Source organism: Sardina pilchardus, chromosome 4 (genome assembly GCF_963854185.1).
Source record: "Sardina pilchardus chromosome 4, fSarPil1.1, whole genome shotgun sequence".
Lineage (NCBI taxonomy): Eukaryota > Metazoa > Chordata > Actinopteri > Clupeiformes > Clupeidae > Sardina > Sardina pilchardus.
This window is the reverse complement of record NC_084997.1, coordinates 29415732-29440578: the sequence shown is the minus strand read 5'-3', so window position 1 is coordinate 29440578 and position 24847 is coordinate 29415732. Positions and strand designations below refer to the sequence as shown.

The window sequence follows — 24847 nt, the reverse complement described above, 5'->3', positions numbered from 1 at the left end:
CTGAAAACGAAATAAACACTCTTTATTATATTCAGCAAGCTACGCAGGCTTTTCTCACAGAAGGCACACAAAGAGCGGACTCAGATCTCAAGCGATCTTTCATGATGGTAAGGTTCAACATCAGTTACGAATATAAAATATTTATTATTATTATTAACATATTTAACCAAACAAAAATAAAAACATAATCAAAAGAGCATAATCAAACAAATCAGCCTTTTTAAAAGGGACATCTCTGTAGTGATGTTGCTGGCAAGCTGAAGACTAATCATTGGCTAACGCAGTCCTCTTGTAATTTAAGGTCCAACTACAATCAGGTCATCGGCCGATTTAGTCGTCCATACTGTCTAAACGCTATGCGGTCATCATAAACGTCCATACTGTCTAAACGCTATGCGGTCGTCAAAGTCGTCCATACGCTATCAGGTCATCATAGTCGTCCATACTGTCTAAACGCTATCAGGTCGTCATAGTCGTCCATACTGTCTAAACGCTATCCGGTCGTCATAGTCGTCCATACTGTCTAAACGCTATCCGGTCGTCATAGTCGTCCATACTGTCTAAACGCTATCCGGTCGTGTTAGTCGTCCATACTGCCTAAACGCTATCAGGTCGTCATAGTCGTCCATACTGTCTAAACGCAATCCAGTCGTCATAGTCGTCCATACTGTCTAAAGTTAAATGCTATCAGGTCGTCATAGTCGTCCATACTGTCTAAACGCTATCAGGTCATCATAGTCGTCCATACTGTCTAAACGCTATCAGGTCATCATAGTTGTCTATGTCGTCTCACTGCGGTCGGATCATGGGCAGATATAGTTGTCTATGTCGTCTAAGTGCGGTCGTCTCAGCGGCTGAAGTAGTGCTCCAAGCGTCTCTTCTTGCTGGGGCTCTCGGAGAACTTGTCTGCGTTCCGAGGCACGCTGCTGCTGCTGCTGCTGCTGCTGCCCTTGACTGCGTCTGCGTCTGCGTCGTCCCAGTCGCTCACGGCCTCCAGCAGAGCCGCCTCGTCCGCCTCGTCCTCCGTAAACGAGCGCTGGAACATCTCCGTGATGGTGCTCTGCGTGGGGTCCTGGGCCACAAAAGTGCACACACACACACAACCACACACACACACACACACACACACACACACACACACACACACACACACACACACACACACACACACACACACAGTAACTACAATTACAATATGTGTAATTAATTGACCAATATTGGAGAACTATTCACTTTGCTATAAATAGGTAATTATAGTAAGGAAACAAAACTTTATTATTCAACTTTATTAATATTTTCTTACACATACAGAATTGAAAGATTTCTGATAAGGTTTTAGAATAAATTTGCTTAAAGGAGAAATCCGGCGATTTCTCAGTGGTGTAGCTACCTGGCTACTTTAGCTGTTGGCTGCAGCAACCCGAGCTCGGTAAAACCATTTATTTATTTATGTATTTATTTATTTGTTTGTACTGACAGTATTCAGCGACCTCGAGCAACTGAGATCTATGTGAAAGATCGCTGCATTTCTCTTATGAATTCAAAAACAATTTACACAAATCAAACATTTAGGATCCTACTGTATTTTTTCTGATCATATGGAAGTAAGGAGTATGAGATTGAGTGAGTGCGTGTCAGTGAGTGTACATGAGTGTGCAAACCCGCATATGTGTGCATGCATACATTTGTGTGTGTGTACATCTGCTGCCCATGTGAGTGACTGTGTTGGCAACTATGTGTATGTGCCCGTGTATTGTCCATGTGTGTGTGTGTGTGTGTGCGTGTGTAACCATATGTGTGTGTGTGTGCGCGTGCATGCGAGTATTGCCCATGTATGTGAGCATATTTGCATGTGTGAGTGAGCATGTTTGCGCGTGTGTGTGAGCATGTTTGTGTGTGTGTGTGTGCAACCATATGTATGTGTGTCTGTGTGTGTGTGTGTGTGTACGACCTTGCTGTGGAAGCTGGCACACTCGGCCCTGTCGGAGATATTGGCCTCGGACAGTCCCACCTGCTCCAGTACATTCATTTTCTCCTGAATCATCGGCCTGAGGGTGGACACGCGGACACACACACACACACACACAAAGAGATGGAGTGGGTAACAAAAGGGTGCATTAGGGCAGCATGCACTGAATAGGCCCTCGCTGGGCCGGTACAGAGATGTTTTTAGAGTGCGCGGTGTGGTGCGGCAAACTCCACTCAGCGCTTGCCGCTTGGCCCCCGAGCGCTGTTATCTTAGGACATCAGCGCGGCCAACCAAAACACACGGCCCGCGCAGCCTTCGTCCAGTCAGGGCTGACCTGACCTGCAGGAGCAGCGTTGCTAGGGAGACTTTAATGTTTAACTCAAGCGCTTGTGTTTTCTCTCTAACAATTACGCCGTGGGTTTAAAAAAAAAGTAAATACGTATCGCAATTCAGGACTGAAGGACACGTAGGAAAGATTCAGAAATAACTGAGCGTGACTAGTGAGTTTCTACACTGGACTTCACGTTGGCTGAAGTCAAGGAAACCCAACCATACGCAATGCCGAAAAATAAAAAACATTACTGTAAGAATGTACTTAGTTAGATATTAAAGCATACATTTTAATATAAATATATACATAATGCATGGTTATCTAGCATGTGAAGAGTTGACCGATCTAGATTATCTCTAGTGCTGGGTCTACATGCTGTATTTATTAGAAACAGCTTAAATAATACTTAAAATTGCCTATGGACAGTGCGTGCATGCATGTGTGTGTGTGTGTATGTTTGTGTGTGTGTGTGTGTGTGTGTAATAGGGGCAGGAAGGGGAGTGCCCTGAAAATCAGACACACAAAAAAAAACCTCCACCACCTAGGGCTCCACTCTAAGATCTAAGACAAAATCATTTAAAAAAATAGTGTATCAAAATAAAAGTCATCATGTCACATTGGCCAAACGCAGCACTGGAGACACACTGCACTGCGCCCAGTGAGCGTCCTGAAGCCCTGATTGGTCCAGGCTCCGTGACCGGAGCCTAGTGTGCAGTGCAGCCTTACTCACCAGAGATGGTCGTCCGCGGTGCCTTTGGCCACCAGGTAATGGATGTCCACATTACTGGTCTGCCCTATGCGGTGCACCCGGTCCTCCGCCTGGACCAGCACCTGGGGGAGAGGGGCACAGACACACACACACACACACACACACACACACACACACACACACACAAATGGGTTTCAGATGACTTGAGGAGAACACGAGCACACACACACACACACACACACACACACAGTCAGCAACACCAGACAGACACGTACACACCTTTAGCTAGCTGGTGCGTGACGCACACAGCAACACACACAAACACAGATAAATCTCATTTTCACATGATTGGCGAATCTCACACACACACACACACACACACACACACACACACACCTTCAGTTGATCTGCGGATGGCTCTGTGTTTACTAAAGGCATTACAAGCAAGCTGCTTTGCAGACGACCGATGGCTGAAGCCACAGCAAGAGTACGGTTTGACCCTGGGGGGGGTGTGGAGGAAATGAGATTACGTCACCCGTTACGGCTAAACGCAAATCACATTGGGCCCCAACTTGTTTTTATTTCCCCCCTTTCAGCCACGCATTATACGGAAAACCGCTTCAATGAAAGGACACACGACTCAACTCTGTGAGCCAGAACGGTTTAAGGCCACAGACGGAGAAAAAAAAAAAAAGCACCACAACAAGGTGAAACCTTGAGACAGCTCTTGCTCTGAGGGGAGAGATAAAAAATCTCTTACCACATGGCTCAAACCACCGCGCTGTCGAGTCTCTACAGCAACATGCCCCTTCGCTATACTTAAACACTAAGCACTATATTAATGGGGTTCTTCAGCATTAATGGGGTTCTTCAGTTCAACAGGTGCTTGGAGAGCAAAAGGCTCGAATGGTGCCTTTTACCGAACTACAAGATACGATGAAACACATTGGATAAATTACAAATAAAAATGTCAAAAAGGACACTCCACGTCCTGGAGGGTGGGTCCACTCCACCTCCTGTGGACAAAACAAACGGATAAATGACCGCCAGCATTACATCTCATCAGGCTTCATCTCGTAACCACCGGTCGTCAATGCTGCTGCCAGCTCTCACTCAGACACACGGAGGGAAGATATGTGGGGGGACAAACAAACTAAACCACCATGGTTCCAGAGAAGAAGTGGATGGAGGAATTGTGTGGACTCTTGGGGTACAGAGGACACATATACTGTGAAGACTCCTACAAAGGACACATACTGTGAAGACTCCTGGCTATAGAGGACAAATACTGTAAAGACTCCTACAGAGGACACATACTGTGAAGACTCCTACAGAGGACACATACTGTGAAGACTCCTGTCTACAGAGGACACATATACTGTGAAGACTCCTACAGAGGACACATACTGGGAAGACTCCTACAGAGGACACATACTGTGAAGACTCCTGTCTACAGAGGACACATATACTGTGAAGACTCCTACAGAGGACACATATACTGTGAAGACTCCTACAGTGGACACATATACTGTGAAGACTCCTACAGTGGACACATATACTGTGAAGACTCCTAAAGAGGACACATATACTGTGAAGACTCCTGGCTAAAGAGGACACATATACTGTGAAGACTCCTGGCTAAAGAGGACACATATACTGTGAAGACTCCTACAGGACACATATACTGTGAAGACTCCTACAGAGGACACATACTGTGAAGACTCCTACAGAGGACACATATAGTGTGAAGACTCATAGGATGCGGAGAACATACTGGGATGACCCCTACATACATACAGTACACTGTAGACTTTGAAGACTGTCACTGAGAGAATGACTCATGTCCAGGGCTCCAAGCCTACAGCATTACATATTAGGGGTGCTACCAGTGCAGGCCAGTCTTCATTCAAAATGTAGTCTGTCCCCAGCTGGGGCTCGACTGGTTGGGGCACCTGCACCAGACGCCGGCGACCCGGGTTCGATTCCCGCCCCGTGGTCCTTTCTCGATCCCACCACTGCTCTCTCTCCCATTCACTTCCTGTCATTCTCCACTATCTCTACATTTAATTTTTTTAACTATATTTTTGGGACTTTTTATGCCTTTAATGATAGTCTACAGCACTTCAGATTCCCTTTACCGTCCCACTCAATCTCTCTTTTTTTTTCTCTCTCTCTCTCTCTCTCTCTCTCTCTCACACACACACACACGCACACACACACACCGGATAAGGGATAAAACACATGCATGCTCACACAAAAACATGAGAAAAGAAAAACACACCCACCCACACACACACACACAGCAAGAGACCAGCAGAGTTCCGGAAGAGCTTGGCAAACACAAGCTGGTGAGCAAAGTAAGGCCCATGTACGCACACATTTACGCAAAGGCAGTCATGCACACACACACACACACACACACACACACACACACACACACACAGTCACGCACACAAACACACACAAATGTACACACATATATGCACACGCACACACACATTTATGCACACATACACGTCGCACACACACACACACACACACACACACACACACGTACACACGCAGTCACGCACACAAACACATATATGCACACATATATGCAAAAATATACGTCGCACACACACACACACACACACTTCGAACACCACCAGGTCGGCAGCGTGGAGCGTGATGCCCAGACACACAGACACACACACACACACACACACACAGTCACGCACAAACACACACACACACACACACACGGACACACACAGGTTCCAGAAGAGCTTGGTGAACACCAGCAGGTCAGCAGTGTGGAGTGGTTGGTAGGAGCCATAGACTGTACATATAGAAGGCCCTGTTGATGGTTGGACTTGCCAGTTTCAATAAAAAAAGAATGTAATGTCTGCAACACTGCTCTTTGCTCCCGTTAAAAGTTCAATTTTGAACTGAACACAAATGTTCTCCCAAACCATTACATGTCTCTTCCAGTAATTCTGCACTCCGTCTTAATTATTACAGACTATAATAGACTATGACTTCCATGACTATTCCAGGTTTCCCGTGACCAGTGGAACCCTGACACACACACACACACACACTCACCCCCGGGTTCCAGAAGAGCTCGGCGAACACGACCAGGTTGGCGGCGTGGAGCGTGATGCCCATGTTGGCGGCGGTGATGGACAGCACGGCCACGCAGCTCTTCTCCGAGAACTGGAACCGCTCGCACAGCTGCTGACGCTCCGCAGACGGCGTAGAACCGTCAATACGGATGAAGCTCACACCCTGCGGGGCGCGGAACATGTAAGGAACGTGTGTGTGTGTGTGTATGAAATGCGCTATATAAACAAACTTGTCCTGCCTTGCTGTATTTTGCTCTAATCATACTTTGTAAGAAGCAATTACCTAGTCTGGCTATCACCATACTAAGCTCCATCTTTTAAGATTGAACATCAGTCTGGGGAGTCTGCACTTTATTTCTACTGCACAAGAGGCATGATCAATGGGCATAGTTCAAATGACTCTGTATGCTTTTGGATAGTCCTTCAACCAATCAGGCCAACAATCCAGATGCGACAGAAAACAGCGATCAAAGAATTTGTCCAAAAAAAAAAATATATATATATTTGGGCTGTTGTCCCTTGATTCATGGGAGGCTGTTTCATTACTCTGATTGGTGTGGTCTATCCAATTGTGTGCAAATGGAGAAATCCTAAGCAGAGCCCAACCCATAAGCCTCCAATCTCTCTCCAGTCCTGAGAAATAAAGATGACAAGCTCCAACATTTTACATTTTTAACAAATCAAATCAAAGATGTGTCTAAATCATGTGGAACATGGAGCGATGTGTCTAAATGATGATCTCCTGTGTACATTAAAGACTCGATCGAGATAAGTGTCCTCTTACCTTCTCTCCCAGCTCCCTGGTGATGCTGTCCAGCACCAGCTTGTGATGGGCGAACACCAGGAACTTCTCTCTGCACTCCAGCATGTCCATGATGTACTCCCTGAGCAGAGACAACCACACAGAACCGAGCAGAACAGGCGTTAAGGAACCCTTCTTTAGAACACAGAACCGAGCAGGAAAGGGGTTAAGGAAAGCTGCTTTAGAACACAGAACAGAGCAGGAAAGGGGTTAAGGAACCCTGCTTTAGAACACAGAACAGAGCAGGAAAGGGGTTAAGGAACCCTGCTTTAGAACACAGAACAGAGCAGGAAAGGGGTTAAGGAATGCTGCTTCGGAACACAGAACAGAGCAGGAAAGGGGTTAAGGAACAGTGCTTTTCTGGATTGCACGATTTTGAGAAAATATCTAGTGATCTTTTTTCTGACATATATGGCATATCGACACAATTGGGATTTGATTTGACAAGACAGAGTGGCGTTGCTAAGAGCCTATTCCAGCCTTTGGGACTAGCTATTTGCATTAGCTTGAATTTTTATTTTGATTAAAAAATCAATTAGTTGTGCATCCCAAAGCACAGAGAGCTGGCTCATCTAAGAGTAGTGGTAGCATGATGCTTTGTTTTGATTGTTTGTTTATTTGTTTGTGTTGTTTGTTTATTGTGTTGAATAAACTCACATAATGGCCCGGATCTTGGCCTCCGCCGTGTGGTTAAAATAAACCAGAAGAGCTTCTTTCTCTTTCATCTTCTGCGGGTTCAATGCACATCAAAACAGAAGTTTATCATTATTATCATTTCATCTCTGCACAGCACACACAACAACAACTCTCACACACTTTGTTTGTTTACCAAGTGGGAAGCTGTGTGACATGAATTATGCAAAAGGTAACAAAGACATTCACTCACCCAACATAAAGCACATGCTTGCCAGGAAACAGATTTTATACTCTTGCTTACACACCTTTTAAACACTTACAAACTTAATACACTTGCTTTGTCTTTGAAAATGTAAGTAATTGACATTGATTGGTAATACTACTTAAGGAAATACATTTACTGATGATCAACTTTATCAACAACTTCTGAAAATTGGTTTTAGGAATAAATGTGTACAGAGACCATAAAAGAGAAACTCACTAGAAAGTTTGCTCATGAGAAAAGGAGGAAAAAAGTGCAGGAACACATACAACTAAAACCACCCAATAAGATTTATTTATCACAAAGAACTGTTGCCTACTGTCCCACCAACACTCCCACCCAGCTTCCATCTGCCCCCTGTTAACGCCACCCAGCTTCCAACTGCCCCTGTTAACTATACCCAGCTTCCATCTGCCCCTGTTAACGCCACCCAGCTTCCATCTGCCCCTGTTAACGCCACCCAGCTTCATCTGACCCTGTTAACGATACCCAGCTTCCATCTGCCCCCTGTTAACGCCACCCAGCTTCCAACTGCCCCCTGTTAACAATACCCAGCTTCCAACTGCCCCCTGTTAACGCCACCCAGCTTCCATCTGCCCCTTTTAACGCCACCCAGCTTCCAACTGCGCCCTGTTCACGCCACCCAGCTTCCATCTGCCCCTGTTAACGATACCCAGCTTCCATCTGCCCCCTGATAATGCCACCCAGCTTCCATCTGCCCCTTTTAACGATACCCAGCTTCCATCTGCCCCTGTTAACGCCACCCAGCTTCCATCTGCCCCCTGTTAACACCACCCAGCTTCCATCTGCCCCCTGATAATGCCACCCAGGGGGATGTGTGCTTTGTGTCATTTGTTTCTTTAAGTATGTTACTTGTTTTGTAAATTCACGTTATGAAATAAACCCCTTAGACGTTTATTCGTTGCACTCTCTCATGCACTTTTTGTGCATAATGAGAAACACAGGTCGTAGGGGTCGCTTACGTTATGGCCTCCCCTGGCGAGGTCCTTGGCGGCGGCGGACAGCGCGGCCTTGGTGCGGGTGTTGATGCCGTCGGTGGTGACCACGACCACCTTGCGCTGCTTGGCGGGCAGCTGGGAGAGCACCTCGCTCTTGAGCCGCCGCAGCATCAGGCTCTCCTCCAGCAGCACGCGCAGCTCCGTCAGGTGGGACGAGCCCGAGTAGTCCCAGCCCCACGCATGCTGCAGGAGGGGCGGAGGAGGGAGAGAGAGAGGGGGAGAGAGAGAGAACAATAGAGTGTGTGAGAGAGAGAGAGAGAGAGAACAATAGAGTGTGAGAGAGAGAGAGAGAGAGTAATAGAGTGAGAGAGAGACAGAGAGAGAACGATAAGAGTGAGAGAGAGAGACAGAGAACGATAGCGTGAGAGAGAGCAAAACAGAGGGAGAGAATGATAAGAGTGAGAGAGAGAGAGAAAGATAGGGTGAGAGAGAGAGAGAGAGAGAAAGCAATAGAGAGAGAGAATGAGATGGTAATAGATAGAGGGAGAGCAATAGAAATGGAGAGAGAAAGAGACAGATAGATAGATAGATAGATAGATAGATAGATAGATAGATAGATAGATAGATAGACAGACAGATAGATAGTAGTTAACTTCTATTCTGATCTCCACAAAATATTTGAACATAGCTGCAAAACCATGAGCGTGTGTACTTCTGTGATTGGTGGAGCCAGGCCTCACCTGTTTGGCTCCACAGTAGCGCATGCCGAAGTCGTGGAAGCGCGGGAAAAGCGAGGGCCGCACCGCCAGGATCTGGGTGTAGAGTTCCGAGGGGCGGGACATGGCTGGGGTCCCCGACAGCAGAATCACTCGCTTGGCCGCCTGTCAGAGCAGGACAGCCAATCAGGAAAGAGTAAATAGCTGCAACTGAACTGCATATAGTTACCATGCTATGTAATATGCATCACATTGATATATCCATGCACAGAACGATAACATGATTAAATCATATTTAAAACTGTTAGAGGACACGCAATATCAGATTCTGGTCTTTCGAGGCTTTGACGATTCAACAGTGTGGTTATATTTTGCTGCCACTAACACTTCATCTCCGTTCATTAGAGGCTGATGAGATCTTGATGAAGTGGCGTCACGGCAGGCATACTTTTTGCCTCCAAAAACTTCTGATGAATCGCAAATCGCACTTTAATTTGTTTTTCTGCCATAATTAGGGTATTCAAATAACCATTTGAATGATCAATCCTCTGCCAGAGCGCCGTGGCAGACAGTGTACTGGATCAGTTAAGCCCTGTAACATATTTATGGCCCAAACGCTTCAGGAGCTGTGGATAGCTCATATAAATCAACCCCTCATCAGAATAACTCAGCTCGTGGCTCGGAGGCGTTGCGGATCACTAAAGGTCAGGAGAACAACACTGGCAGGAACAACGTGAAGTCACTGGGTATTGACCGAGACCTATTTTATCTCCTGCCTCCAAGATAAACGGCTTACTACGCCTCCCTGGAAGATATGATGGAGAGATAGAGCCATGGGGAGGGAGAGAGAGAGAGAGAGAGAAAAAGCTAAGAGAGAGAGAGTGCTAGAGTAATAGAGAAAGAAGGAGAAGGAATGCTAGAGAGAGAGAGAGAGAGAGAGAGCTAAGAGAGAGAGAGTGCTAGAGTGATAGAGAAAGAGGGAGAGAGAACGCTAGAGAGAGAGAGAGAGCTATAGAGAGAGTGGTAGAGAGAGAAAGCGAAAGAGAGAGAAACAGAGTACTATCGTAATAGAGAAAGAGGGAGAGAGAACACTAGAGTGGGAGAGAGAGAGAGAGAGAGGGAAAGCTAGAGAGAGAAAGAGAGTGCTAGAGTAATAGAGAAAGAGAGAGATAGAGACAGGGAGAGAGAGAGTGTGCAAGGGAGGGGGAGGACGGATAGATAGACAGATGGAGGAGGAGAGGATGAAGATGGACAGATCAGGCGTGACGGCCCCGGAGGTGTGCAAGGACCTTGCCCCAGGGGCTTGTGGGAGCAGCGCGGCTTGTTTGTGAGGGAGGTCGAGGGCTCAGCCCTTGGGAAAGTTCCTCTGACTGTGCGCCAGGCTGCCACTGAACACAACACATCCGGCCACTCCCCCCCCGCCCACGCAAGCCCCGGGCGCACGAGCCAATCGGACCACTGGGAACGGATGCGGATGCGGCTCTCAGTTAGGCTAGCGTTTCACATCAGCCATCACACGCCGTGACAGAGGAGACACACCGCCAGCAAGACTTACATGGCTTACATGGAGTATACGCCGCAATAATTAGCCTCCGCTATAATCAATGGCTCAATAACTCCACTATAGACAATGGCTCAATAATCAATGACTCAATAACTCAGCTATAATCAATGGCTCAATAATCAATGGCTCAATAACTCCACTGTAGACAATGGCTCAATAATCAATGGCTCAATAACTCCACTAAAGACAATGGCTCAATAATCAATGACTCAATAACTCCACTAGTCAATAATGGCTCAATAATCAATGACTCAATAACTCCGCTATAATCAATGGCTCAATAATCAATGGCTCAATAATCAATAACTCCACTATAAACTATGGCTCAACTCCACTATAAATCAGTGTGTGGCTATATCAGACGGGAGAGTATGGCATACTCAATCGAATTAGTCTAGTCTACAGAAACTATTTTTTTCTACACTCTACTGTATGAACGCTAAGAGTGCTTCTGTTGCGCTCCAGGTGTAGGAGCCCAGGTGTAGGAGCCCAGGTGTGTAAAGTCTGTTGTTCAGGTGCTACGCGTATGAGAGAGAGAGACGTGGCGGTACCTTTAACAGAGGCAGGGCTGCTCGACAGCGCGCGGTCTTCATGTTCTTCAGGAAGTGGGACTCATCCTAAAGGAGGGACAGACAAACGGCACACTTAGGGCTCTTCTCTTTCGTCATTTGATCTATCCTCCCTCCCTTGGTCCTCCGGCTCGTTTCCACTGATCCATAAAAGAATGACGGGCGGCAACAATGGGATAGTCTATCCAGTGTTCTTTAGATCAGTGGGAATGAGCCAGAGGACCGAGGATCAAGGAGAGAGGTTGAGAAGGGGCCTTAGATACACAACACACACACTTAGACACACACTCTGTACACAAGATATTCTTGTTATGCTGTGGAAAAAAGAAAATCTAAGAGGACTTCCAAAGTTCACATTTGAATTATTCCCCGAATGGAAACAGCTGTATGGAAATATTGGTCATTCACAACATGCCACATTGTAACACACATTAAACGGCCCAATATTCCCTCTCTGTGAGGTGAAGGAATGAAGGTGACTTGAGCTCTGTTCTACATCCTAGTTTCGTACCTCTGACTGATAAGTTCTAGAAGAAGAACTTAGAACACTGGAACTCTTTTTAAAGGCAGAGCAGAGATCGGCACACACACACCAGAGCCAGTGACAAGAGGAGTGGAGGAGAGCACACACACACACACACACACACACACACACACACACACACACACACACACACACACACACACCGGCCAATGCTGAGAGGAGCTGACGTTTGGTTTGTTTGCCGTATCGGCTTGCAGAGTGATGCGCTCTGTGCTATCGGGCTAGTCACCAAGTAGAGGAAACACACTCGCCATCTCGTCTTCTCGCTGGCTCACACACACACACACACACACACACACACACACACACACACACACACACAGATGACGGGTCGTGGTGTGACTCACCATTGCAGCACACCCTAACAGAAATGAACACACACACACACACACACACACACACACACACACACACATGACAATTTGTGTGAGTGACCTGTCTCTCAACATGATGAGCACTTTGAAAAGGGCTTGAACACACACACGTTTCACACACACTGTCATGTTTGGAACCATGCACAGACATGAATATGCATTCACTTGGCAGACGTGTGTGTGTGTGTATGTGTGTGTGTGTGTGTGTGTGAGAGAGAGAGTTTGTGAGAGTTTATATGTGTGTGAGCCTGCATATGGATGTGTGTAGGCGAGTGAGTATGTGAACGAGTATGCAGTGTGTGTGTGTGTGTGTGTGTGTGTGTGTGTGTAGGAAAAGTCTCTGTGTGTATTTGTGTAGGCGAGTAAGCACACGCATAAGCATATGAGTGTGTGTGTGTGTGTATATGTGTGTGTGTGCGTGTGTGTGTGTATGTGTGTGTGTATTTGCATGTGTGTGTGTGTGTGTGTGTGTGTGTGTGTGTGTTGTCGGTGGCCTGGCTCTGACCATGATGAGCACGTTGAAGGGCTCTGCGGGCTTCTGCTTGTCCACTTTGCTCAGGAGGTCGTAGCTGACGATGTTGACCAGGCCCCCGCGCAGGCTGTCCCTCCCCGTCACACACACGTTCACACACTCAGCCCCCACCGACGGCAGCCAGCGCCGGAACGCCTGCAGGGAGGGAGAGAGAGAGAGAGAGAGGGAGAGAGGGAGGGAGAGAGAGAGAGAGAGGGAGAGGTGGAGGGAGAGGTGGAGGGAGGGAGGGATGGAGGGAGAGAGGGAAGGAGAGGTGGATGGAGGGAGAGAGAGAGGGAGGGAAGAAGAGAACGTGAGAGTGAAGGAGATGGCGAGGGATGGAGGGAGGGAGAGAGGCAGAGAGAGGGATGGAGGGAGAGGAAGAGGGAGAGGAAGAGGGAGAGGAAGAGAGAGGGATGGAGGGAGGGGGAGAGGGGAGAGAAGAAGAGAAAGTGAGAATGAAGGAGACAGAGAGGGTGGGACCAGAAATGGAGGGTGAGAGAGAGAGGGAGGGATAGAGAGGAAGAGAAAAAGAGAGAGGGAGGGAGGAGGATAGAATGACAGAAGGAGAAGGGTAAAGGAGAGTAAGGAAGAGGGACAGGGGAGAGCATGATATACAGAAGAAGAGAAGGAGGGAGAGAGAGGGATTAGAATAGAAAAGAAACGGCAGATAAAGAAAAGAATATAAAAGGAGCGAGGGAGGACGACAACAAGGTAACAGGAGAGATAGATAGAGAGGAATCAAAGGACAGAGTGTAGAAAAGATAGAATTGTAAGAGAAAGCAATGCAGACAGGTGGGAGAGCGAGAGAGAGAGAGAGAGGGAGAGAGAGAGAGAGAGAGAGGGAGGAAGGGCAAAGAAATATAAACAAAAAGAAAGAGAGGTTAGATGGAGAGAGTGATGGAGAACACAGAGAGAATTATGGGTAAAATGATCAGGGGAATGGGTAGAAGAAAAGACAGAGACAGACAGACAGACAGAGAAACAGAGACAGGTGTTTAACATCAGAGTGTGCGTGACAAAGCTCACACATGTGCATAATACTCTGTCATAAACACTGCGGCTTAATACTCTCTCATAAACATGGCGGCTTAATGCTCTTTTATAAACACTGAGGCAGCTTCAAGCGCACACACACACACACACAAACACACACTCACACTCCTGCCTGGCAGCTTTACAGGAGAGCATCACGTCTGAAACAATCAACCTGAGTGTGTTTAGACTCCACGGGTAAACAGTTTGAATTAAAAGTCTGAATTAGCTGTTAACTAAACCCTCCAGATCTTATCTAGGCAGGAAGAACAACACTGGCTAAAAGAGTCGGTCTCCACAGCAAACAGTGACCGTAAATAACTCCACGGCGTGAGTCAGAGTGTGTGTGTGTGTGTGTGTGTGTGTGTGTGTGTGTGTGTGTGTGTGTGTGTGTGTGTGTAAGTGTGTGTGTGTGTAAGTGTGTGTGGGGGGGACTCAAGTAAGACCGTCTGATGGAGGAGAGGCGGAGAACAGTGGACCGCTCCACAGAACCGCACAGCGTGCTATTTAGAACACAGAACTTTAGAACAGCGGGAGTTTGGGTCTGGAGCGAGCAGGCTAGCTACTTAAAGGGATATTCCGCCATTTTTGGAAATACGCTCATTTTCCACCTCCCCTCGAGCAAAACAATCGATATTTACCTTGTTCCCGTTCATCCAGCCATTCTGTGAGTCTGGCGATACAACTTTTAGCTTCAGCCTAGCATAGATCATTGAATCGGATTAGACCATTAGCTCCTCGCCTGCTAGCTTCATGTTTAAAAGTGACTAAGATTTCTGGTAATTTTCCCATTTAAAACGTGTCTCCTCTCAAGTTAGAAAGTGCAATAAGACCAACTGAAAATGAAACCTGGCGTTTTTCTAGGCTGATTTGACATGGAACTACACTCTCATCTGGCGTAATAATCAAGGCAACTTACAAACTACTGGCACTTCTACTGCTTGTTGTCTATGGGGACTATTTTCAGATGCTGCGTACGATATCACTGCGCCTATGGTACGTTTGCAAGTTGCCTTGATTATTACGCCAGATGAGAGTGTAGTTCCATGTCAAATCAGCCTAGAAAAACGCCAGGTTTAATTTTCAGTTGGTCTTATTGCACTTTCTAACTTGAGAGGAGACACGTTTTAAATGGGAAAATTACCAGAAATCTTAGTCACTTTTAAACATGAAGCTAGCAGGCGAGAAGCTAATGGTCTAATCCGATTCAATGATCTATGCTAGGCTGAAGCTAAAAGTTGTATCGCCAGACTCACAGAATGGCTGGATGAACGGGAACAAGGTAAATATCGATTGTTTTGCTCGAGGGGAGGTGGAAAATGAGCGTATTTCCAAAAATGGCGGAATATCCCTTTAAGAGGCATGCGAAAGCTCTGTCAACGCTAAACAACACACACACACTCACACACACACACACACACACAGGCACTTATGAAAGAGCTGGCAGCCGTGCTCACCAGGCAAATGACAATAAGACCGTCTCATGAAAGCCTTTCCACCGTTTTAACATGGCAAGGAACACAGAACTCTAAATGGAAGAATCGCCTGGACGGACGTTCAGTGGGAATGACAGACGTGACCTTCATACAATCACATGATCACACACCGTCAAAATGAATTCAAAAGTCCCTTAACACAAAACGAGGTGAAGAGTTAAACGTGTCCTCAAAATAGGAGTGCTGATTGCAGCATGCTGCTTTAAGGAGAGAACTCAGCAGGGAGCTACACACACACACACACACACACACACACACACACACACACACACACACACACACACACACACACACACACACACACACACACACACACACACACACACACACACACACACACACACACACACACACACACACACACACACACACACACACACACACACACACAAACAATACACACACACACACACACAAACAATACACACACACACACACACACACACACACAGGATGCTGTGGCCTCCCAGAGCAGCACACGACGCAGCAGAGCAGAGACCAGGGCTCAGGTCACCGTGATGTCCGCCCGCCTTTAAAGCAAAACTGACAGAACACACAGGGAAGGAGGGCAATGTTCTGAGCAACAAGGACACAGATGTGTGTGTGTGAGTGTGTGTGTGTGTGTCTCCAAATGTATGTGAGTGTGTGTGTGTGTGTGTGTGTGTGTGTGTGTGTGTGTGTGTCTGTGTTTCTCCAAAAGTATGTGAGTACTATAGATGTGTGTCTGTGTGTGTGTGTGTGTGTGTGTGTGTGTGTGTGTGTGTGTGTGTGTGTGTGTGTGTGTGTGTGTGTGTGTGTGTGCGTGTGTGTTTCTCCACATGTATGTGAGTAGGTGTGTGCATGTGTGTGTGTGTAAATATGAGTGTGTGTGTGTGTGTGTATGTGTGTGTGTGTGTGTGTGTCATGCCTTTCTGGGGCAGAGCCTCACTAACTTATCTGCTCAAACTTCTGCTGTTTGCCCCACTCTGACAGCTGCCTTAATCACCCATATCACTGACCCCTTTATGTGCGCAGCCCTGTCAGCAAGGACCTTTGTGTGTGTGTGTGTGTGTGTGTGTGTGAGTGAGTGTGTGTATGTGTGTGTGTGTGTGTGTGTGTGTGTGTGTGTGTATGTGTGTATGAGTGTGTGTGTGTGTGTCTGTGTAAGACCATAGGGGCTTTGCAGAGGGAGCTCGTTAGACCCAGCCAGAATACAAACCACAGAATAATAACTCTAGATACAGAAGAAGAAAAAGCAGAAACAAAAGAAAAAGAAAAAGAAAAAGAAGAAGAAGACGCCACTGATCCCAGAGAGGCCCAACTGGGCCAGAGAGCCCCATGCGAGAGCCGCACACTAATACTGGACCACATCAAGCGCACGTCACACACACAGCCCTTTCATCACTGGCCATTACCGCGGCAACACGCGGGCGCTGGGCCGACTCCGCGCGCTCCGCAGCGCAGCCTATTATTTACCCGGCGGATAAAAGCGTTCCTCGCAGACTTAACGACTCACGGGGGTCTCCCGAGAGCCAATCCGGTCCGGCCGATCGGCCCCTGTGTCATTAGGATGAGCAGCGCAGACAGCAGAGATGGGGCTTTAAACGGCGAGGGTCTGGGGGTCTGGGAAATGGGACTCTGTGTTCTCAGGGGCGGAGTTAAACATTTGTAAAAAGAGTGCCTGTCTCTGAGGTTAGCACAACGGCTGTACATCTATTTCCATACAGCAATGGCTCAACTAAGAGAGCTGACATATAGCTGGGTGTGTGTGTGTGTGTGTGTGTGTGTGTGTGTGTGTGTGTGTGTGTGTGTTTGGGGGGCATTGGAGCTCAGTAAACAGATCAGATGAGAGAATAAAAACCATGAGGCTCAATGTCAGTGTGTGTGTGTGTGTGTGTGTGTGTGTGTGTGTGTGTGTGTGTGTGTGTGTGCATCTAGCTGAAGGCACCAGGGAGCTCAGTAGCGTTCAACAGATCAGATTAGAGAACAGAAGTGTCTATCTAACTGTACTGGGGACAACGATGGCTAAAGCTGAACAGAGTGAGCGTTGTGCACTGCAAATGACTGATTTCCTGGCTGGGTGCAAAGTGTTGAGAGATGCAACATGTGACAAACGATGTTGCTGGAAAGATCAACACCAAGGGCATCGTAAAGAACCTCTTCAACTGCTAATGGCCGCGTTTCCCAGATTCATTAAGAAGCTCTTAACTTAAGTGCTAAGATTTTCTTAGAAGCGCTCTAAGAACATTCTAAGAACGCTCCTACGAAGATCTTAGCACTTAAGAGCTTCTTAACAAATCTGGGAACCGCGGCGAATGACTGATTTCCTGGTGCAAAGTGTTGAGAGAGAAGCAACATGTGACCAATGTTGCTGATGAGATTAACATCAAGGGCATCGTAAAGAACCTCTTTAAACCTTTTCTCCAAGGCCTATGGTCTTTAACTGTAGTCTACATGTGATAAGCTACCTTGGGTACACTATATACTGTAGAGTCTAAGATGTTATGATGTTGTTGTTGTTGTTGTTTTTACTGTTGGGAAAACATTGATACGAACAATGGGATGAGGAGTCCTACACTTTATCATCCTCTATAACAGTTTTGTCAATAATGATGATGATAGTGGTGGTTGCAATGAAAAGTTCTGATTATTGGCAAGGGTTACAACAGCTCCCTATCGGCCCATATTTTACAATGATGATGAGGATGATGAGAATGATGGATTAAGAGGATGATGATGAAGATGATGATGATGAAGATGATGTGGTTATTACCTCGGCCCAGGTGAAGCGCACGGAGGACGGCGACACGACCAGCAGTGGCCACTCGCTCTTGTAGTAGGCAGCGATGCAGATGGCCTGCACCGTCTTCCCCAGGCCCATGTCATCGGCCAGCAGCAGCCGGCCCTCCCTGGACACCGCGTAGCTGCAGCACCACGCCATATGCCATATGCCACCACACCGCACCACACCACACCGTCACACGGAGACATGGGGACACAGAGATAGAGAGAGGGAGGGAGGGATGGAGGGAGAGAGAGAGAGAGAGAGAGAGAGAGAGGGGGGAGGGAAGGAGAGGCAGGGAGTGAGAGAGATAGGAAGCGAGAGAGAGTGAGAGAGATAGAGAGAAAGGGAGATAGAGAGTGAGAGAGGGAGGGAGAGAGAGAGAGAGAGAGAGAGGGAGGGAGGGAGAGAGAGTGAGAGAGGGAGGGAGAGAGAGAGACAGAGAGCAGGACACTCAGTTTCAGAGTCGGTCTGTCTGTCTGTTTTACAAGTCATCGATCAAGTATTTACAGAGTAGGCTCTAAATTATACTGAATAATACAGTTCGGTGTCAAATATTACTAAAATGTTGTTTACTAAAACAAAGTTATTCATGGTTGTTTTTCATGATGTTTTCCAAAGTCTGCCATGATGCTGCAGGGGCTGCAGTAGGCTAATGAAGCATCTTGCCACCACAGCCAAACAGCTACATCCATTATTAATGGGATCCAATCAGATGTCATTACACAGCCATTCCGTGACTATTAAGCCCGCTGGTCCCATCACTATCAGTTCAGCGGGCTGCAACGTCACAGGCTTTGCACCAGTCCCCTCGTGTGTACAACGCAGCACAGGGAAACATGTGTTTATGCACACATAACTACGTATGTGTAATGGCCTGGTCAGACTATACAATTTTTTTGTCGCTCACGATTGTCGTTTACGATCTACCATGTCACACTGTACGATTTTAGAACCATGAAAACCTTTCCGCGTCTTGGTCGGGAGAGTGGCCACATACACCGAAAGCATCGGTCGCTGACATCTGGGCTAGCCAATCAAAACACAGGGAGTAAGTAAGAAGAACCTACTAGACGCCTTCTCTCTGGAAGGGCATGAGGCTCTTGGTGATGGTGTGGTCCACCTGTGACAGGTCCGCCTCCTCCACCTCTCCGGCCCCTGCTCCTGCCCCTGCCCCTGCTCCTGCTCCCCGGGACGCGCTCTTCTCAAACTGGGACGAGAGGATCTGCACCACCGCCCTGGGCAGGGGCTCCACCTCCACCGACGAGATGCCGTTCAGCACCTCCACTGGAAGGTAAACAAACAAACAAATAGATAAATAATAACAATGTAAATATAAAATAGTAATAGAGTGAGGATAACCATGTAAATAAACAAATAGGTAAATCATTGCGTAAATGGATAAATAAATACAAAGGCAGCAATATAAAATGGTATGGTAAAAAAAAATGTGTGTGTGTGTGTGTGTGTGAGTGAGAGAGAGAGAGAGAGAGAGAGAGAGAGAAAGAGAGTGAGGAGTGAGAGAGTGAGTGAGTGAGTGAGTGAGTGAGTGAGTGAGAGAGTGAGAGAGTGAGAGAGTGAGAGAGTGAGAGAGTGAGAGAGTGAGTGAGTGAGTGTGTGAGTGTGTGAGTGTGTGAGTGTGTGAGTTGATGAATGAACAAACAGCAGGGGGTAAATAAAGCACAGAGGGTGCAAATAAGTAAACAAATGATGATGAATATTACTGAAGTGGAATGATTACGTACACTTCTAACAGCAATCAGCCCCACGCCGAGATCATTATTTGCCTCACAGGTTTAAACACCGACTTGACAGACTGACTGACTGACTGACTCTTAATAAATGAAAAACGCTAATTACAGTCGAGAGTGAGTGAGTATAACAGGTGCATTCCTGGCAGACAAAAAGGTCTCCATATTGGCTCGATCATTCGCTCTCAATCTGGAGCCACTTCAAAGTCTACAAGAAGAGAGCCGTGTGGTTAGGATGCCTCCGTTCTTCCCATGCTGTTTCACTGTCCCGATGAAAACAAACTGCACTCTCCTCGCTCCACTCCGCTCTAAGTGAGTGTGGCAGGCGGTCGGCGGGTAATAGAGTCTGCTAAACGAGACTCGCCGCGGGCCTCGGGCTCGTAGGGAAATCACAGCAGCGGTGGGGGAGGCATATGGAAGAGGAGGATTACGCTCTTGAAAGGGGGAAAGGATGCCAGACGAGAGAGAGACAGAGAGAAAGAGGCGCATCGTGTTCGTGAGAGAGACTCTGATGTGAGGCTCTGATAAACATGAGACTTCCCAGCACTGATAAGCACATACTCACTCAGTTTCCCATAATCCTCCAGCAGGAAACTCCACTTCCTGGTCTTCATGTCTGAAACAAGGCATTAGATGTCAATAGGAGCATTGATCACACAGACAAAACAAGCATTTTTGAGGACTTGGGTACATACGAACACACAGATTGAAGTGAATATGAAAGCTTTTAACTGTCCAATACTGCAAGGCTGAGTAGAAATATACTCTGCAAACAGACAGAATTTTAAATGTTCAAAAGATGATGCCATTATCATAGTTTTATCACCATGTAGATCACTTATAACACAAGTACACAAACCAATGCACTTCCACACCAATTACATTTCTTCACAACAGGCTTCACAACAATGGAATCAACTGTAAACTAGCTTACTATCACTGTAGGACCAAAGAAAGATGTACAAGAAACTGAACAAGTTGGCTTCTTTTTAAACACAACCTCTTGTTTCCTTTGCGTGCTGTAAAGGCATTATTATTGCCAATAGTGGCAACTGGGTGATAAGCGGGCAACTGCAAGCGTAAAATGAGTGGGAAAAAAACGAAAAAGCAATAAAACAAAAAGTAATCGCCAAAAACTGCATAGTTCCTCTTTAACTGCCCCCATGCCCCCTCCCCCCTTGACCGCTCTCACCATAGTTCCTGGAGGGCATCTGCTTGAAGGCCGCGATGACGTCGGCTTGGTAGGGCACGTCCACCTCAAAGCGGGCGCGGCTGGTGAGGACACACTGCCCGTGCACGCCCGCGCCGGGCTTCTGCCAGCCTTGACAGAGCTTCATCAGCGCCGCCAGCGCCGCGCCGTCCCGCGCCCGGCTGGTCGCCACGGCAACGTCCAGCCCCTCCATCCCCTCCAGCGGTTTCAGGGCCACCGCGGGGATGCCGGCGGCTTCCGCCACTGCGGCGAGAGGAGGGAGAGAGGGCAGCCGTTAAGAGTCTCAGAATGTCGGACATGGTTAGTCGTGTCAACAGAGATTCAAAGTCTTTCACTTTTTATTGATATGAGTTTTTGCAGCTCTAAAGTGTACAGGGGAAAGTTCAGGTGAAAGTGTTGTTACAGAGAGGGTTAAAGCGGAGCGAGAGGCGCAAACCTTCGATCATTTCCGCGTTCTGTCTTCACAAGGGGGAGGGGGGCTAAATCCCCCTTTAAGCAGACCTGCTAACATTCGAACTGAACTGCTTGCCGATCTGACAGAGATCGATATCCCACTATGACGTCTTTGCAACAAGCCTCTTTAAGCAGACAGGAACTTTTCGAATTTTGCTTCCATAGAGATGCATTACGTTGCTCTATCTTGTCAGTAATTAAGGATCTTTGGTTGTTATTTTCGCTCACTACACTGATCTGATCTGATCAATATTACATTCACATTTAGCACAGCAGCTGTTGGCCTGCAACCTCAGAAAAAAATCTCACATCTGGAGGATTTCTGTTGACCAACAGGCTGTGCCTCCCACACTCACCAATCAGAGGTGGCACAATTTAAACAGACATTTTGGAACACTGAACTGAAACAATTCACTGACATTCAAAAAATCATATCGCAAATCACAATATCTTTGTGCAGCCCCTATTTTATATACTGTACCTATTTATTTTATATACCTATTTATTTTTCTGTAGGAGCCCATGACTAACCATCTGCACTAATGCACCATTATCTATCCAGGTCTGAAGCATTGATCTGTCGTAGAGTATAATCTGGGTGAGCTAGAAGGTACTGAACAAACAGTGAACACATGGCCTTACTCAGTTGGCCGTAGTCCTCCAGACCGAAGTTCCACATCTTTGTTGCGGGATCTGAGGAAGGAAATTTGAAGCAGATTGGCAATGCATTGGTTTGCCATAAATGATCCAGCATCATACAGTATATCAAGTGCACTGATTTTAACATCTAAATATGAAGGTGTTTTTGAACTTGACTGGTTGGCTGATGCAAGGATAAATTCATCAATTGATTTGCTTTTGAAGTTTGTATATGGTTTAGGACAGGCCGGTATGGTCTGCAAATTCTTTACACTTGTATTGTAGTAATGCAAATCGTGATAATATGTCATTGTATTGCTTAACAACAGATGCGGACATCCCGGGTTCAGAAAGTAAAAGTCCTGCCAAGTATTTTATCCAACCATTTAGTGAACCATCTCATCCTAAATAGCTGAATTGGCATGGCCAAAGAATATTATGGCAGGACTTTTACACTCTGGAACCAGGAATGTCTGCCTCTGCTTAACAATGCATACATTGTCATAGTAGTGGCACTGTCTATTTCCTACAATTATTATACTATTAGGTGTCGCCACCTTACGTCATAAAGTGTTCGGCGGCCATGTTGGGAGTATGCCAAAGAGAACGTAATGTAAACTATTTAGAAAGTCAGTTTCTTGTGTAGTATAATCATTTGTAGAGTATATTAATAATTATCTCTATGACCACCACAAGAGTATGATATGAGCGTAAACACACACAGACTCACCGTAGTTCCTGGAGGGGACGTTCTTGAACGCAGCGATGAGCTGTGCGTGGTAGCCGACCTCCACTCTGAAGCGCTCCGCGCCATGAGACACACATCTCCCTCTCACGGAAATAGCCGGCTTCTTCGCAGCTGCTCCTCCAGCTGCCTCTGGGGCTCGGGGTGGCTGTTTCTCCGCAGAAGAAGCATGAGACGCAGAGGAGGCTGCAGCAGCAGCAGCAGCAGCAGGAGCTTGTGCTAACTGGCGAGGCCCTGAACCGTAGAAGTTGGTGGCCTTGGAGGCTGCTCCACACACTCCCGAGGAGCCGTCAACTAACTTGGCAGGCTGTTGAGGTCTGAAGCTGGAAGAGTTTGTAGACTGTTGTGGTGGTGGTGGTGGTTTGAAGCTTGAAGTATTTGAATTCTGTGGTGGTGGTTTGAAGTTTGAAGCGTTCGTATTCTGTGGTGGTGGTTTGATGTGTGAAGTGTTCGTAGACTGAGGCGGTTTAAAGCCCAACCTGTTTGTTGATTGTGGTGGTGTAAAACTGGAAGCACTGTTTGGCTGTGGAGATTTAAAGGCAGACGGGTTTGTGGGACGATACTCTGTCCTGTGCTGAGTTTCTGGTCCTTTATGAAGGGGAAGGGGGTCTATCAGTTTAGCCTAAGGAAAAAAAAATAAAAAATTGACAAATATAACAGAAGTAACCTACTTATAACAGTTTACACAGCACTGCATTTACAAGATTCCACAGCTTTTGAAGATCATCTGCTATTTATAGCACTGAGAAAGTATTGATAATAAAAACACCTTCAGATATTTACGCTGGTAACAATAGGAATCCAAACAAATCACCAACATATATCTAAGTTAGTTTCAGCAGTTTATGTAGTTCGGGACAATGAATGACATAAATCGGTCCATTCCTTACCTGTTTGCTTGCAGTAGCCGCATCGGGTTGACACTTCTCTACTGGCCTGCTATACACTGCGGTTGTCGGCTCTGTTGTGGATAATAATACACTGTTGCCTGGGGGTCTACTGCAAGCATTCGCGTTGCTTGTTCCAGTATCCTGCTGACGAGAGCCCTGCGCTAGTCTCTCTGCTCTCCTTGCCAGTGCTCGCTGTCTGTTTTCTTCTATTTTTCGCTGTTGCTCAGCCGTTAACGTAGACATAGTTACAAGATAACCATATGACACCAAGTTTCCAAGACAGTCGTGGGACTAGTGGAACTGTAGTTAGCTCGAAAAATTATCGTTTAGACAGGTGTATCACGTACTGACGTAGCGATGGTGTGCCCATCAACTGACATACAGGATAAGCATTAACGCTAATGTTAGCTAACTTTGCTGTGGTTCAAGGCAACTTAAACGGACAGAAAGAAAGTTTGCTAGAATGTAATCTTGTTAAGATCAGTAAGTAAACGAATAGATTATGTAACGTTCTGTAACGTTAACGTTACCTGTTTGTTTTAGATGACTAGCACCAACGTTAGCTATGTAAGCTAGTCTAGTTAACCAGCACATGACAATCTGCAATCTAAAAACGTAACGTTAGTTACAGACTGACATTGTCTTATTTGCTGAAACTAAACTGAGCCCGTTTCAGCCGGAAACTTTTCAATACTTAACAATACTCAATACTGAACAAGCCCAAACAAACAAACAACTCAACTCGAGCTACCTTCCAGTTGAACTATCGCGGGTTCCGCTGGGCGGATATGACGCCAAACCACAACAAACCAGA

The 24847-nt window shown here is 46.6% G+C and overlaps 1 protein-coding gene across 2 annotated transcripts; it reads right to left on the bottom strand.

Moving 5' to 3' along the window:
* Nucleotides 1-9: 9 nt before the first annotated feature.
* Nucleotides 10-24803, bottom strand: smarcal1 (SWI/SNF related, matrix associated, actin dependent regulator of chromatin, subfamily a-like 1). 2 transcript variants are annotated; one of them, XM_062534928.1, is made up of 18 exons: nucleotides 24785-24803; nucleotides 24034-24333; nucleotides 23129-23765; nucleotides 22402-22452; nucleotides 21289-21549; nucleotides 20662-20712; nucleotides 19416-19632; nucleotides 18337-18487; nucleotides 13048-13209; nucleotides 11607-11672; nucleotides 9516-9656; nucleotides 8800-9018; nucleotides 7576-7646; nucleotides 6901-7000; nucleotides 6097-6279; nucleotides 3031-3131; nucleotides 1952-2048; nucleotides 10-1072 (listed from the first exon to the last, which is right to left on the bottom strand). In XM_062534928.1, exons 2-18 carry the CDS (start codon nucleotides 24274-24276, stop codon nucleotides 848-850), a joined length of 2976 nt encoding a protein of 991 aa, XP_062390912.1. In that variant the 5' UTR covers nucleotides 24277-24333; nucleotides 24785-24803; the 3' UTR covers nucleotides 10-847. The 2 variants fall into 2 exon arrangements, with proteins under 2 accessions (XP_062390912.1, XP_062390913.1); XM_062534929.1 differs by lacking the exons at nucleotides 1952-2048; nucleotides 24785-24803 and having other exon boundaries at nucleotides 858-1072; nucleotides 24034-24743.
* Between the last annotated feature and the right edge of the window lie 44 nt (nucleotides 24804-24847).

Excerpts from the sequence above, each read along its gene's own strand:
- smarcal1 (XM_062534928.1), bottom strand. The coding sequence starts at position 24,276 with ATGTCTACGTTAACGGCTGAGCAACAGCGAAAAATAGAAGAAAACAGA. Across the intron at positions 22,453-23,128 it reads CGTCCCCTCCAGGAACTACG|ATCCCGCAACAAAGATGTGG; the intron begins GTGAGTCTGTGT and ends TTCCTTCCTCAG. Across the intron at positions 9,019-9,515 it reads GCTACTGTGGAGCCAAACAG|CATGCGTGGGGCTGGGACTA; the intron begins GTGAGGCCTGGC and ends CCCCTCCTGCAG.